At 44.4% G+C, this 15,680-nt stretch overlaps 1 protein-coding gene across 1 annotated transcript in view; it reads right to left on the bottom strand.

The window, feature by feature from the left end:
* Window positions 1-15,680, bottom strand: part of LOC124613836 — a 185,801-nt gene that overhangs the window by 106,808 nt on the left and 63,313 nt on the right. The window contains exons 2-3 of the mRNA XM_047142558.1: window positions 10,582-10,700; window positions 10,469-10,539 (exon numbers count right to left, since the gene is read on the bottom strand). Of these exons, the coding sequence (XP_046998514.1) occupies window positions 10,469-10,539; window positions 10,582-10,700 (190 nt within the window). The remainder of the gene's footprint in view (window positions 1-10,468; window positions 10,540-10,581; window positions 10,701-15,680) is intronic.

Raw genomic sequence — 15,680 nt, 5'->3', positions numbered from 1 at the left:
TCACAGATATAAAACAATAGTGCTAATGAAAAAATGGATAAAACACAGTGTAAATATCTTACATATATGGTCCACTAGTTTAACAGAGAAATGCTTGTAAGGTTACATTTAATTTCCTGCCACAGTTAGCAGTATCCAAGGTCAGTGTCAGGAACTCCTATGTGTCTCCTGTATGCGATGTTACAGTTCATCCTGGATGATGTTCAACTCTCGTTGAAACTGAAATATGGGTTGAATACTTTCTTCCATTTTAAAAGAGCGTCCTTGCTTACTTCATCGTTTGTTTGGATTCTACCAGCTGTCTTCCACCTATGGCAAGGTAAATCATAGCCTGCTGGTTTAGTGCGAATGTTTTACGATTTGTGCATGTGATGCTGCTTGGTGATCCATATTTCCCCCTACTTGTGAGATACGAGGGCAGTTCAATAAGTAATGCAACACATTTTTTTTCTGAAACAGGGGTTGTTTTATTCAGCATTGAAATACACCAGGTTATTCCCCAATCTTTTGGCTACACAACACTATTTTTCAACGTAATCTCCATTCAATGCTACGGCCTTACGCCACCTTGAAATGAGGGCCTGTATGCCTGCACGGTACCATTCCACTGGTCGATGTCGGAGCCAACGTCGTACTGCATCAATAACTTCTTCATCATCCGCGTAGTGCCTCCCACGGATTGCGTCCTTCATTGGGCCAAACATATGGAAATCCGACGGTGCGAGATCGGGGCTGTAGGGTGCATGAGGAAGAACAGTCCACTGAAGTTTTGTGAGCTCCTCTCGGGTGCGAAGACTTGTGTGAGGTCTTGCGTTGTCATGAAGAAGGAGAAGTTCGTTCAGATTTTTGTGCCTACGAACTCGCTGAAGTCGTTTCTCTAATTTCTGAAGAGTAGCACAATGCACTTCACAGTTGATCGTTTGACCATGGGGAAGGACATCGAACAGAATAACCCCTTCAGCGTCCCAGAAGACTGTAATCATGACTTTACCGGCTGAGGGTATGGCTTTAAACTTTTTCTTGGTAGGGGAGTGGGTGTGGCGCCACTCCATTGATTGCCGTTTTGTTTCAGGTTCGAAGTGATGAACCCATGTTTCATCGCTTGTAACAATCTTTGACAAGAAATTGTCACCCTCAGCCACGTGACAAGCAAGCAATTCCGCACAGATGGTTCTCCTTTGCTCTTTATGGTGTTCAGTTAGACAACGAGGGACCCAGCGGGAACAAACCTTTCAATATCCCAACTGGTGAACAATTGTGACAGCACTACCAACAGAGATGTCAAGTTGAGCACTGAGTTGTTTGATGGTGATCTGTCGATCATCTCGAACGAGTGTGTTCGCACGCTCCGCCATTGCAGGAGTCACAGCTGTGCATGGCCAGCCCGCACGCGGGAGATCAGACAGTCTTGCTTGACCTTGCGGCGATGATGACACACGCTTTGCCCAATGACTCACCGTGCTTTTGTCCACTGCCAGATCACCGTAGACATTCTGCAAGCGCCTATGAATATCTGAGATGCCCTGGTTTTCCGCCAAAAGAAACTCGATCACTGCCCGTTGTTTACAACGCACCTCTGTTACAGACGCCATTTTAACAGCTCCGTACAGCGCTGCCACCTGTCGGAAGTCAATGAAACTATACGAGACGAAGCGGGAATGTTTGAAAATATTCCACAAGAAATTTCCGGTTTTTTCAACCAAAATTGGCAGGGAAAAAAAAAGTGTTGCATTACTTATTGAACTGCCCTCGTATATACTAGTAATTCATACTTTTAGTGCTTGTCAGAACAGTGAGAAAGTGACATTAAGCATATCTGAAATATTCCACAGTCGAAATACATTCTATAGTAGTTTGTATTAATGGCTGTTTGGATTTTATCCTATATGTGGAAATAAAATTGCAAAGCATCACTCTAAGACCCACAGTTTGGCAACACCCTTGTGTCACTAGTGCACGTTTGCTGAGACCCTTAAAAATGTACATGTACATCTGACCGATTCCTAGACGCCTGTGTGTAGGCAACCCCTCAACATCTTATAGCTGAGTCGCAGTGCACTGCTGCTACAGTGCCTGTGTGTGCCTGCAGTGCCCGTCTGTGGGCACGTAGGATCTAATCAGTGTTGATGGGACTGGCGGCTCACAGTCGCCTAGGAAACAATCAAGTGTTGTCTCTGTACAGCCACAGTTTTACTCATGGGGTGCTACCGAGGGTGTTGCCAAAAGTGGAGACTGTTAAATCTGGTGGAGGTCCTGTAATGGGGTGTGGGGCGTGTCCAGTTGAACTGCTATGGGACCCCTCATACATCTAGGTACGACTCTAACGGGTAAAACATACATAAGCATCCTCTCTCATCACCTGCATCTATTCATGTCCACTGTGCATTCCGACGGACTTGGCCAATTCCAGCAGGACAGTGCCACACCCCACACGTCCATAATTGCAGCTCCAGGAACACTTTTCTGAGTTTAAACAGTTCCACTAGCCACCAAACTCCCCAGACATGAACATTATTGAGCATATCTGGGAATCCTTGCAACGTGATGTGCAGAAGAGATCTCCACCACCTCCTACTCTTACTAATTTATGGACAGTCCTGCAGGATTCATGGTTTCAATTCCCTCCAGCACTGCTTCAGACATTAGTCGAGTCCATGGCACGTCGTGTTGCGGCACTTATGCGTGCTCGCGAGGATCCTACACAATATCAGGGACGTGTACCAGTTTCTTTGGCTCTTCAGTGAAGACGTACCCTTTGCCATTTAGGTCACGCATGTGTCAGTGTTGCACAACTCCCGTGATAACACTACAGGGCGGCGTGAAATAAGAGAGCTGAAAAAGTGCAAAAACACAGTGGATCACATTCAGAGTTCGTCGAACGGTTCTGAGCCGTTCCTAGTACTACCACCCACTATACCAGAGGAAAAACTGTAGTTGTGCTCCACTCCAAAGGGGTCAGATCACGTTTAATGGTGTCGCATCCCAGGATGTCCTTAAAACATAGCTGAATCATCCGGAAGATGTCAGTAGTGGCAAAGGTTGTCAGGAACGTCATTCTGTTCGACATGACACTACGAACTGGTGTTTTCAACTGCAAAATGTAAGTAAATCAACGCCCCAACGGACGGGGTAGTTTCACTGACGCCGTTTATGCCACCTCCTGAGACCTCTTGGTATCGATTCTGAGCAGCAGTATGTCTGAAATGTTTTCCTCGGATACCCATAAGAAAACTGCATGATTTTCTCGCTGGACGTTGCGTTTCCCGAGGCCAGTCACAGTGGCGTCAAGAGAAGAGGTGAACTTTGCGTAAGCCACCTTGCAATTCACGTGAACTCCTGAGCTATGGCCGTGTTTTCGCATGTGTCGCCACCCTGCTGCTTGATGAGTTTCCGAGCCCGAGGGTAACGCCGGAGGCCGCCACATTTTTGTACAACTACAAAAGCAGGTTGCAGGTATCCTTGAGCCAAATTTCACACTTCTGCGTCGCAATTTTGAGGAGAGGGGAGAGGAATGACGTGTTTCAAAAAAGTAATACTTCAATTCCTTTTCGCAATGCATTTTACACATACATGTACTTCTTTGATGTGCAAAATAGAGAACTTGGCCAGAATGCTCAATAAGGTGCAATTTTTCCTCAATTTTCATTTGGGTGCTTTTCTAACCTCACGTGAAGGCTCAACCAAATGTTGGCCCCAAAAGACCGGGGCCAAGCCATTCTTATATTGTCAGGATGTATAGTGTACATGGTAAGGCTTTGAGAGCGTTACATATAGATGACCTTCATTGGGGAATAATGTACTCTGCGTATGTGTGCAACATAGTACATGTCTTAGTAACTGGTAGATCAAATGGTTTTCTCTTATACATTCTCAGTTTAAGTTGAATGGAACAGTAAACTGGCTGTTCAGTATTGTGTGTGTACCTCTATACAACATTCAACATGTATTCATGTAAAACAAAATTAGTTTACCGGAGATTACTTTGAGGGATGGGCCTTTATTTAGGGTTCTTTGCTTGAATACATTATAGTTACCTGAAGAAAATATAAACACTTCTGTCTTGCGAGTCGTTCGTACACTATTTGGGACTGAGGAATATTACTTCCAGTAGAACTACATTCCCACCACTACCACACCACAGAGGCGTGCTAGCTTACCAAGAAGACAGTCTTCCGATGTACTGTCGAGGGACAATGGGTCCAGTTCAATATAGGCCAGAAAATCGGCGTACAGAGGAATTGGAACGGCATGTGTGACAATCGTAATGTACATCTTGACAAATACAGCTGCAGCAGCAGTTATCTGTGAAGAAGATTATCAGGTCGTCGCTTGACGTGGTGCAAGCTGGAGCGAAGGATACGTGTCTTTTGGCTCGAAGGTCATACTTCGATCATTCCAGCGCTTGCCAGAGAAGGCTACTCACGGAATTTCAACGAAGCTCAGTCTGCAGCATTGTCCTCGTAACTGATCGTGGCCCGATGAATTGAACTTGAGAGGAAGTCATGAACCAGAGACTTCAAAGGGTCTGTAAGCCATTATGGCTGCTGGCGGCGGCAGACGGAGCGAGATCCGTAGAAGTAAGGGCGCAGAGACATCATTACGTCTACGAATCTCGCTCCGTCTGCCGCCGCCAGCAGCCGTAATGGCGGGAAAAAGCCTGAAGATGGTCTGAGGAAAGGGCCGAAACCGGCTGCTAATGCCAACTCAGAAAGTGTTCAGAAATTTTGCAGCAGATCAATGTTAACGATACTGGTCTGTAATTGCGCTGGTCAATCAATCTTCAAAGGCAACTGCTTAAAAATTACTTGTGTGACCTATCTTACAATATTCCTCATGTGTGTGGGACCCATATAAAATAAAATAGGACTAACAGAATATATATAAAGGAGGAACGGCGGCATGAATGCTCACAGGTTTGTTTGACACACGGGACAGCTTCAAGGAAATACTGAAAATCTTGGATTGGCAGGCTCTTAAAGTTAGACACCAATTCTCCGCTGAAAGGCAACTTAATAGGTTTCAAGAGCCAGTAGAAACTGAGGAATCTAGAAATATTTTGCAGACCCATACGGCCCACACACACACACACGAGACTGCACTAATTTCACTAATTTAACACCCAAGCAGTTACTTTTCCCACGCTCCATATGCGACTGTTAGAAAAAGAGACCTTAACAGGTACACACGACTTTCAGAAATGATGTAGAACTGCATTGTTTTACAAATACCGCTCAAACTACTGGAAGGTCCTTTTGTAGGAGGATGAAAACTGACTGGTATGCCACGCAGATGCTAGATGGCAGCTGGGGATTCTGTGTATGGCGAAAGAACAGCGCTTGTTTGTTGTTAAGTAGGGAAAGCTACGGACAAGATCGAAGGCGACTATCATAGACAAAGATGGACCACATGGTATTTGTGGAAGGAAGGAGTCAAAACAGTAGATATTCATAAACTTTTAACTGTGGTGTGTGGTCAAGAAGGTCCGTCACAGAAGACTGTTTACAACTGGATCGCTGGTGTCGTTTCATAACACAGGATATAAGGAAGACAGGAGGTTACGGGTCAGTCTGAAATTTCCGAGCGGTTAGAAGCAAATGCAGAAAGACAAACTTCCAGTGAAGGCAGGTTCGCTGTATGGATCAGCGACAAACACTGTCAAAAAGCACCTAGGAGAGGTGCGGATTAACACTCGATAGGAGACTCAAGGGTACTCAAGGATCTGATAACACTATTTATTGCAATCAGACTAACTACTAAACTGAAGACTTGTTTTAAACATTAGAAAAAGTAAAGGAGGCAACTGTTTGCACGACAGAAATCAGTGTTTCAATCCATAGGATGAGAGCTAACTAAAGTAGCGAACACCACCAGTATTTTAACTCCAGGCTTTGGGCGCAGCACTCCACGTGAGAAAAATAGATTTCTGGGAGCTTACTGAGGCTGGAAAAGAGCAAAACGGTTCAAAAATGGTTCAAATGGCTCTGAGCACTATGGGACTTAACATCTGAGGTCATCAGTCCCCTAGAACGTAGAACTGCTTAAACCTAACTAACCTAAGGACATCATACACATCCATGCCCCAGGCAAGATTCGAACCTGCGACCGTAGCGGTCGCGCAGTTCCAGACCGTGTTGGTGCCCGAACGAGCTGACTGAGGACTGTGTCAGAATACAAAAACTTTTTTATCGATTGTGGTGGAGCAGTATTTCTCCCTGTCTCACTAATACACAGACTTCAGTCAATCTACGAGAGGTTCTCCACCTCTAAGGCGCCTCTGGCTACTTACATTCAGATTCCTCTCCTTCTCCTCCTACTCGATAGGCAGGTAAAAGACTCCAAGTTTGGTAGCGACGGCATTCACTGGCCTACCTCTTACGGCCAGCAACAACAGTGTTTTACGTCACTTGGCCCCACCCAGAGGCCTTTAGTGAGTGGGGACCGCTGTCGTAGCACTCTATGCAGTGTAAACCTACTGACGTTTCAGTTCTCAGAAGCAATTATCAAACTTGCTGCGTCTGCTGAGATGTGCCTTTATGTGACCATCTTCTACTTTGACGCCTTACAACAGCACATAAGCGGTGGCTGTCAATTCTCTGAAGTGAAACTCCTGCCCTGCAACAAGTGCCCCGAGCGTCTGGAAGTGGCAGGGCTCTAGCGTTACCGATGACCTCAGGTGACCTAAACACTACCTCTTTTGTCTGCTTTCTGCATTGTGTGTCTGTCTGGTTTCCTGTCTTGGAGTGACCTTGCTAGCTTCCAGCAGCCTTAAGCTTTCTTCTAACCGGTCTGATGATCCCCGCCAACCTCTTCATCTCAGAGTAGCACTTGCAACCTACGTCCTCAGTTATTTGCTGGATGTATTGCAATCTCTGCCTTCCTCTACAGTTTTTGCTCTCTACAGTTCCTTCTGCTATCACGGACCCTGACGTCTTAACAGATGTTCTATCATCCTGTCTCTTCTCCTTGTCAGTGTTTCCCACATATTCCTTTCCCCTCCGATTCTGCGGAGCACCGCATCATTCCTTCCCTTATCAGTCCACCTAATTTTCAACATTCGTCGGTTGCACCACGTCTAAAATGCTTCGATTCTCTTCTGTTCCGGTTTTCCCACAGACCATGTTTCATTATCACACAATGCAGTGCTCCAAGCGTACATTCTCAGAAATTTGTTCCTGAAATAAAGGCCTGTGTTTGATACTAGTAGACTTCTCGAGGCCAGGAATGCCCTTTTTGCCTTTGCTACTTTGCTTTTGATGTCCTCCTAGCTCCGTCCGTCATTGGTTATTTTGCTGCCTAGGTACCAGAATTTCTTAACTTCATCTACTTCGTGACCATCAACCCTGATGTTAAGTTTCTCGCTGTTCTCTTTTCTCCTACTTCTCACTACTTTGGTCTTTCTTCGATTTACTCTCGTCCATCTTCTGTACTCATTAGACTATTCATTCCATTCAGCAGATCATGTAACTCTTCTTCATTTTCACTCAGGAAAGCAATATATCATCAGCGAATCGTATCATTGATATCCTTCCACCTTCGATTTTAACTCCACTGCTGAATCCTTCTTTTACTTCCGTCATTGCGTTTTTGATGTACAGTTTGAACGATAGTGACGGAAGACTACATCCGTGTCTTACAAACTTTTTAATCCGAGCACTTCGTTATTGGTCCTCCACCCTTGTTATTCCCTCATGCCTCTCCTACATATTGTATATTACCCGTCTCTCCATAAAGCTTACCCCTATTGTCCTCAGAATTTCGAACATCTTGCACCATTTTACATTGTCGAAAGCTTTTTCCAGGTCGACGAATCCAATGAACATGTCTTGATTTTTCTTTAGCCTCGCTTCCATTATTAACCGAAACGTCAGACTTGCCTCTCTCGCACCTTTACCTTTACCTTTCATCTCGCACATCCTCAATGTTCTTTTCCATTCTTCTGTGTATTATTCTTGTCAGCAGCATGAGCTGTTAAGCTGATTGTGCGATAATTCTCGCACTTGTCAGCTCTTGCAGTCTTCGCAATTGTGTTGACGATGTTTTTCCGAAAGTCAGATGATATGTCGCTAGACTCATACATTCTACGCACCAACGTGAATAGTCATTTTGTTGCCACTTCCTCAATGATTTTAGGGATTCTAATGGTATGTTATCCATCCCTTCCTGCCTTATTTGATCTTAAATCCTCCAAAACGCTTTTAAATTCTGATTCGAATACTGGATCCGACTTCTAAACCGACTGCTGTTTCTTCTTCTATCACATCAGACAAATCTTCACCCTCATAGAGGCTTTCAATGTACCCTTTCCACCTATCCGCTTAAGCTTAACAATGTACAACTCGTTACATCGTCAGTATATGACACTGGGTTCACTAGTGGAAGGCAAACTGCACACTAGAATATCATTACAGGTCGTCTGTCAACATCGTGCCTCCAGGGAACACTGAGGTTGTGTCAACAGGTGGCTACACACCCTTACACAACTTAGGCACAGGATTCAGCAGAGGCGGCAGAGAAAGTGCTCCGAAGTAGCACTCGTACAGAATGACAATGCCCAGCTAGCCCCACATCGGCAATGCCGCGAGTAAGAAGTTGAAATGACTGAAGTTCATTGTTGTGCCACAGTTACCATATTCACCAGTTTTTCGCTCTGTCTGATCACGCTTTATTCAGTAACATGAAGGTCACTCTGCGAGGTAATAGGTTCGGCAACAACGAAGAAATACAGACAGTTATCGACGAGCGGTTACGTAGTACGCTCAAACATTGGTTCCATGACGCAATAAAAACGTTGCGAGGAAGGCGGTAGCAGTGTACTAATGCATTCCACGTACGTTAACTCATGCTCATCGATAGATAAGGTACAATAAACTACTACTGTAAATGATCTCCAAACGTCCGTTGAAGTACCGTGTGTAATGATCTTGTGTTCAAAAATGGCTCTGAGTACTATGGGACTTAACTGCTGAGGTCATCAGTCCCCTATAACTTAGAACTACTTAAACCTAACTAAGCTAAGGACATCACACATATCCATGCCCGAGGCAGGATTCGAACCTGCGGTTCCAGACTGTAGCGCCTAGAACCGCTCAGCCACCACGGCCGTCGATCTTTTGTGTGTTTCTGTGTTGTATGTGAATGCCTGTATACTTGTGCTGTTGTAACACCTCGTATGGTCACATAATGCTGCACACAACATATTCAGTACAACTACTTATCACAGGCGAGTATTATTATTTTTGATATTGTTAAGTCTTTCTGTACTCAAGTGCCCTATACTCAAGTGCCTATATTCAAGTGACCTTGGAATGTCGGTATATACCTAAAATAACTTAGGAACAGATCTGTGTGAAACACCTTGGTCTTTTAGATTTAGAAATATCTCAGGCGTGGAATTAAAAACCTTTTCATTCGAATAATAATTTATAGTTTTGTGGGTTCGCGTGTAGTAACACCTTTTACATGGTACGCTTATTATTAATTTGAACCTGATAATTTTTTTAATAATGAAAATCTCGTCACTCGAACAAAATACGAGTATAGCTGTGAAGTGACAACCACGAGAATGGTTAATATTGATACAACTATTTGCAAAGAGAATTAAATTAACTTTACTTCGGTATGTTTACTCAAGAATTACTTGTGAACCCTCTCCATTTTTCTTTACGCCACTTAATATTGGATTAATTTGAACAAGAATCTCCTGTCTTGCAAATGACAGCCAACAATACAAATTACAACTCGCGCTGTTCTGCACGTTATTAATCTCTGAAAAAAACGTGCAGCTAAATTTTCACACATGGTAGGGATGCTACCGCTACCGAAATAAGTGTTTTCGTTATAAATAACAGCGTATATTTCCCAGAAGAGTGGTACTAGATACATACGTCTCCATCCGCATCTTCCTCATATGAAGATCCGAGCAAAAGTAGTATAATTCTGAAAATCTATTTCTATTGTTTCACTGTTCTTAAACCATGGATTATCCTGCAATATTGATACTGTTTTTTCACATTCATTTAGTCACATTCTTTTGCAAACAAAATACGAGTAACAGTTTGTTTAAGCATGTCATGTCAGTCATAAATAAATATTTCTCATTCCCATAGAACCAGTACACGTGCTAAGAACTGTCTAAGACGCACTTGCAGAGAATGTGTGTAGACTTAGACGCTGATGTGGATGTGCCTACAGAACCTCAGACACATCCAGTTGGCTGTGCGGGATTAGCTGAGCGGTCTAAGGCACTGTAGTCATGGACTGTGCGGCTGATCCCGTCGGAGGTTCGAGTCCTCCCTCGGACATGGGTGTGTGTGTTCGTCCTTAGGATAATTTAGGTTAAGTAGTGTGTAAGCTTAGGGACTGATGACCTTAGCAGTTAAGTCCCATAAGATTTCACACACATTTGAACATTTTGAACACAGCCAGTTAGTTGCCTTCTTGAGTACGGATGCAGGTGTGGGAGACTCACCCCGGCTCTGGCTCACGCGTGGTCCTCGCCGCGACGAACGTTTTGGCCCTGGCCAGGCGGTGCTGCTTGCGCTGCTGCACGGGTGACAGCGCCGCTGTCTTTGCAGCTGTCGCCGGCTGCTGCTGCTGCTCGGCCAGGGAGGGGTGCAGCTTGATCTCCCCGGCGGACACCGCCCGCAGGAGAATCGAGCGCACCTTCCCGTCCGCCGACGTGGGTGACGTCATGCCGCCTCCTGCAAAGTATGCAACACGAAACGCAGAGTGAGGCTGCGCTCACACTGGCTCCGATACCGGTGCAGTCCACCGACGACCCACATCGGCCGGAGACGGCAGATCTTTTCAAAGCAGTACGCCACCACGTGTGTCACACTGTGGCCGATCTTATCTCCCGAACGTAGAGACTTTGTACGACAGTCGGTGAAATGCAGATCAGTTTGTTTTCTTCAGTCAACCCGACCGACGTTCTCGCACACGAAATATGGAGCCTTAAAACTGACAAGTTTAGTCCAGAAAGAGCGAGTTTGTGGCGTCCTGAGAATGAAAATATCATAATCGGTATATACACTACTGGCCATTAAAATTGCTACACCAAGAAGAAATGCACATGATAAACGGGTATTCATTGGACAAATATGTTATTGTAGAACTGACATGTGATTACATTTTCACGAAATTTTGGTGCATAGATCATGAGAAATCAGTACCCAGAACAACCACCTCTGGCCGTAATAACGGCCTTGATTGAGTCAAACAGAACTTGGATGGCGTGTACAGGTACAGCTGCCCATGCAGCTTCAACACCATACCACAGTTCCTCAAGAGTAGTGACTGGCGTATTGTGACCAGTCAGTTGCTTGGCCACCATTGACCAGACGTTTTAAATTGGTGAGAGATCTGGAAAATGTGCTGGCCACGACAGCAGTCGAACATTTTATGTATCCACAAAGGCCCGTAAAGGACCTGCAACATGCGGTCGTGCATTATCCTGCTGAAATGCAGGGTTTCGCAGGGATAGAATGTAGGGTAGAGCCACGGGTCGTAGCACATCTGAAATGTAACGTCCACTGTTCAGAGTGCCGTCAATGCGAACAAGAGGTGACCCAGCCGTGTAACCAATGGCACACCATACCATCACGCCGGGTGATACGCCAGTATGGCGATGACGAATACACGCTTCCAATGTGTGTTCACCGCGATGTTGCCAAACACTGATGCGACCATCATGATGGTGTAAACAGAACCGGGATTCATCCGAAAAAATGATGTTTTGCCATTCGTGCGCCCAGGTTGTCTGTGATGCAGCGTCAAGGGTAACGGCAGCCATGGTCTCCGAGCTGATAGTCCATGCTTCTGCAAACGTCATCGAACTGTTCGTGCAGATAGTTGTTGTCTTGCAAACGTCACCATCTGTTGACTCAGGGATCGAGACGTGGCTGCACGATCCGTTTAGCCGTGCGGATAAGATGCCTGTAATCTCGACAGCTAGTGATACGAGGCCGTTGGGATCCAGCAGGGCGTTCCGTATTACCGTCCTGAACCCACCGATTCCATATTCTGCTAACAGTCATTGGATATCGACCAACGCGAGCAGCAGTGTCGCGATACGATAAACCGCAATCGTGATGGGCTACAATCCGACCTTTATCAAAGTCGGAAACGTGATGGTACGCGTTTCTCCTCCTTACACGAGGCATCACAACAACGTTTCACCAGGCAACGCCGGTCAATTGCTGTCTGTGTATGAGGAATCGGTTGGAAATTTTCCTCATGTCAGGACGTTGTAGGTGTCGCCACCGGCGCCAACCTTGTGTGAATGCTCTGAAAAGCTAATCATCTGCATATCACAGCATCTTCTTCCTGTCGGCTAAATTTCGCGTCTGTAGCACGTCATCTTTGTGGTGTAGCAATTTTAATGGCCAGTAGTGTAGTTCGCAACCAGTGGACTGAAATCTCAGGTTTATTCGAAACCTCAAATATGCGAAATCTTTATTGGAAATTTTAGGCACAGATTATAACCTCAAAAGATAATTTGTTCAAGTAAAAGGGTGCAGTATCTTGTGTGTTTAAAGCCCTGCCAAAAGCTGACGAAGGGGATCGGATGCTCTACGGCCACGCTGTCCGCCGATGTTATCGGACGACCTCTGGCGACAGGGTCTGACGACCGTTGTCGGTGCCACTTTCAACGCAGCCTAATGCAGCAACATGCAGACGAATCACATACACGTGGCTCACGGTGTGTTCAACCTGTTCTGGTACGTAACAATGAACTACTCTTACAGGAATTGTCAAAATATCCGCATCGTGGCAGCGGCAGAGTGTACAGTCGCGCGCGGTCAAGAGAATCAGTAGTTGACATACTAACTTCGTACTTGCATGCCACAAGATTCGAACTGCGCATGCGTAAGAGGATAAACACATGCGAACGTTGCTGTATCCTGGAAGCAAAGCATGAGACCGGCCGAACTTAGGGAAATATTGGCAGCACAGTACGAAAATGAATAATAGTAGAGAAAAAATTGTTCAAGGTCGGAAGATAGAGGAAAGTGAACGACGCAGGCTCGTTTACTTCACTGCTGTGAACCGAGAGGAAGAGTAGCGTATTCAACACGTAGCCCTACAGTTGTCGATTCGCGGTGTATGTTATCGTCGTGGCAGCGCAAACTGGTGTTGCCAACGTTGATGCAATCATCAACGAGAAAAAATTCTTCTACAAATCCCGTAAAAGGAAAGTATTAAGCCAGCTGATATTTGTTCGGAAATGGTCCCGTGAGACAATATGTAAACGTGAAATGTCGAATCAAAACACCTTCGGCTATCTAAATTCCCAGTTGTTTTATTTGAGGATTAACCGGGAAAGTAAATACAACAAAACATTGGACTCAAAATTACAGTGCAATAGCTGTCTGTAACAAACAGAGAAATAGATCTTTGCTAAATTCGTAAGACTTGTATTTCATATTATCGAGAACAGTTTTAGCAAACAAGCCGTTAAAAGCTATTTGAGTTTAAAAATTGTTTCCCTTCCATGTAGATGGACGACAAAAAAGGTATGACTTCCAGAGCAGGTGACTGCTTACAACACGCACTGTTTTTAGTAAGGAAGACAAAACACACCAATAGAAACAAGAAAACAGAGAACTTGTTATAAAATATTTTTCAGTTTTGAAAAACAAGAATTTATTTTAAGAATATTAATTTGTGGAGATTTCTATTCGAAGAGAAAGGGAGTTCAAATTTCACTTTCACTGCTCCCATCTTTGCTTTGAATTCTCAGCTGTTTTTATGCCTTGTAATAAGTATGATGCACTTCCAGCATGGAGCCGGTCGCGGTGGTCGTGCGATTCTAGGCGCTCCAGTCCGGAGCCGCGCTGCTGCTACGGTCGCAGGTTCGAATCCTGCCTCGGGCATGGATGTGTGTGATGTCCTTAGGTTAGTCAGGTTGAATTAGTTCTGAGTTCTAGGGGACTGATGACCACAGCAGTTGAGTCCCATAGTGCTCAGAGCTATTTTGAACTTCCAGCATGTACTGTAAACAAGACATTACACCACTGAATTTGGTTGCCTCGATGGGTCGTGGTCCTGTGTGTAGAACTGGAAGAGAGCGTTTGAAGCATTAGTGCAATTGCACCGGACGACCTCTTAGCCTTCCTGATACAGGATCTATTTCGCAATGGTATGAATTACATACCATCATTTTTTCAGCTTCTTTACTTGTAAACTCCATCTTCACAACATTTCTAATTCAAAACTTTTCACAAGTCTGACTGAAGATGTCCAGTAAGTTTGAAATCTTCACAAAATCATATGTGGTCATACAGTGCACAATCATAGGTTTGTTCTTCTAACACTTGTTCACGACCTTCTCCCATTCGTTAGCCGAAAATACTTACTGACAACTATTCTGTAGATATTTCTCGTCGACAGCATAATGGTGACCAGAAGGCAGCGTTGTAGCCATACTTGAGGAAATGTGTTTGAGACAGTTTTGAATCCATCATCTGATAAAAGTTTTAACCATGTTGCAACAATGCTTGAGTTGTTGTTTTGGCTTCTGCAGTTGTCTGATGATATGGCTATTAACTTCTCCCCCCGCATGTCGTGTCGTCCACAGTGCTTCAGTAAACAACTGCTCGTTTGCCAGCAGTTCCTTCATCCCGCACGTAAAAATATCCTTGTTCTACTAAACAAGTGTGGATGCTGAGATTGTAGAGAAAGAGTTTCTTTTTGTAGAAAACAAGACCAGTTGAAAGTTTGGGGGTAGGTAGGGTCTGCTGCAAATCAAACGTAATGATGTAAATACCTCGATTTTTCTGTGACCCTTCTGTAGCAAGTATAGATTAGATTCAGTGTTCTTTTCACAGACCCAAAAATGAGATGATTCTAGTGGGTGTGGAACAAATCAGAAAATACAACATCCTATCCTGATTTCGCTTTGCGCTGTCGTAATTCAAGTTGATCAGATAAGGATTTTAATAAGATGTGGTCTTTCTCGTTTTTTGCCTTGTCTATTTTGCTACTATGGCAATCAAACGTGTTGCAAGTGTCTGATTTAAGATTTTTAAAGAATATACTGTGCTCTCCTACAAAAACGCGCCGAAATTTATGACTAGATACAGGCGATTTCTGCTGTTGTGCACATTCTTCTTTGTATTTATCACAACAACTTTCTATTGTGTGCTCCATGCTAATGAGTTTTCTGTTTGGGCTATCAGCTCTCTTGTATTGGTTGGTGTGTTTTAGCAGTCTATTCGTGAGAGTATTGACAAATTCAGTGACTGCATCTGAATGTCTTTCTGGATGATGATGGTGTTTTCCCCTTCCATCTACAGAGGGAGTTTCACAGCCTTCTCTTATTTTTGGTGTTAAGTGTGCTAGATGACCCCTACCTTTCTTTAGCCGATGAATATTCAAGATCTACATCTGCATCTATATGGCTACTCTGTAAATCACGCTGAGGTGCCTGGCAGAGGGTTCATCGAACCACTTTCGCAATAATTCTCTGGTATTCCACCCTCGAACAGTGCGCGGAAAAAAACGAACACATATCTTACCGTGTGAGCTCTTATTTCCCTTATTTTGTTATGATGATAATTTCTCCCTATGTAGATCGGCGTCAGCAAAATATTTTCGCATTCGGAGGAGAAAGATGGTGATTGAAATTTCGTGAGAAGATCTCACCGCAGCGAGAAACACCTTTGTTTTAATGGTGTCCA

This window comes from Schistocerca americana, chromosome 4, assembly GCF_021461395.2.
Source record: "Schistocerca americana isolate TAMUIC-IGC-003095 chromosome 4, iqSchAmer2.1, whole genome shotgun sequence".
Lineage (NCBI taxonomy): Eukaryota > Metazoa > Arthropoda > Insecta > Orthoptera > Acrididae > Schistocerca > Schistocerca americana.
This window is presented reverse-complemented; position numbering and strand designations above follow the sequence as displayed.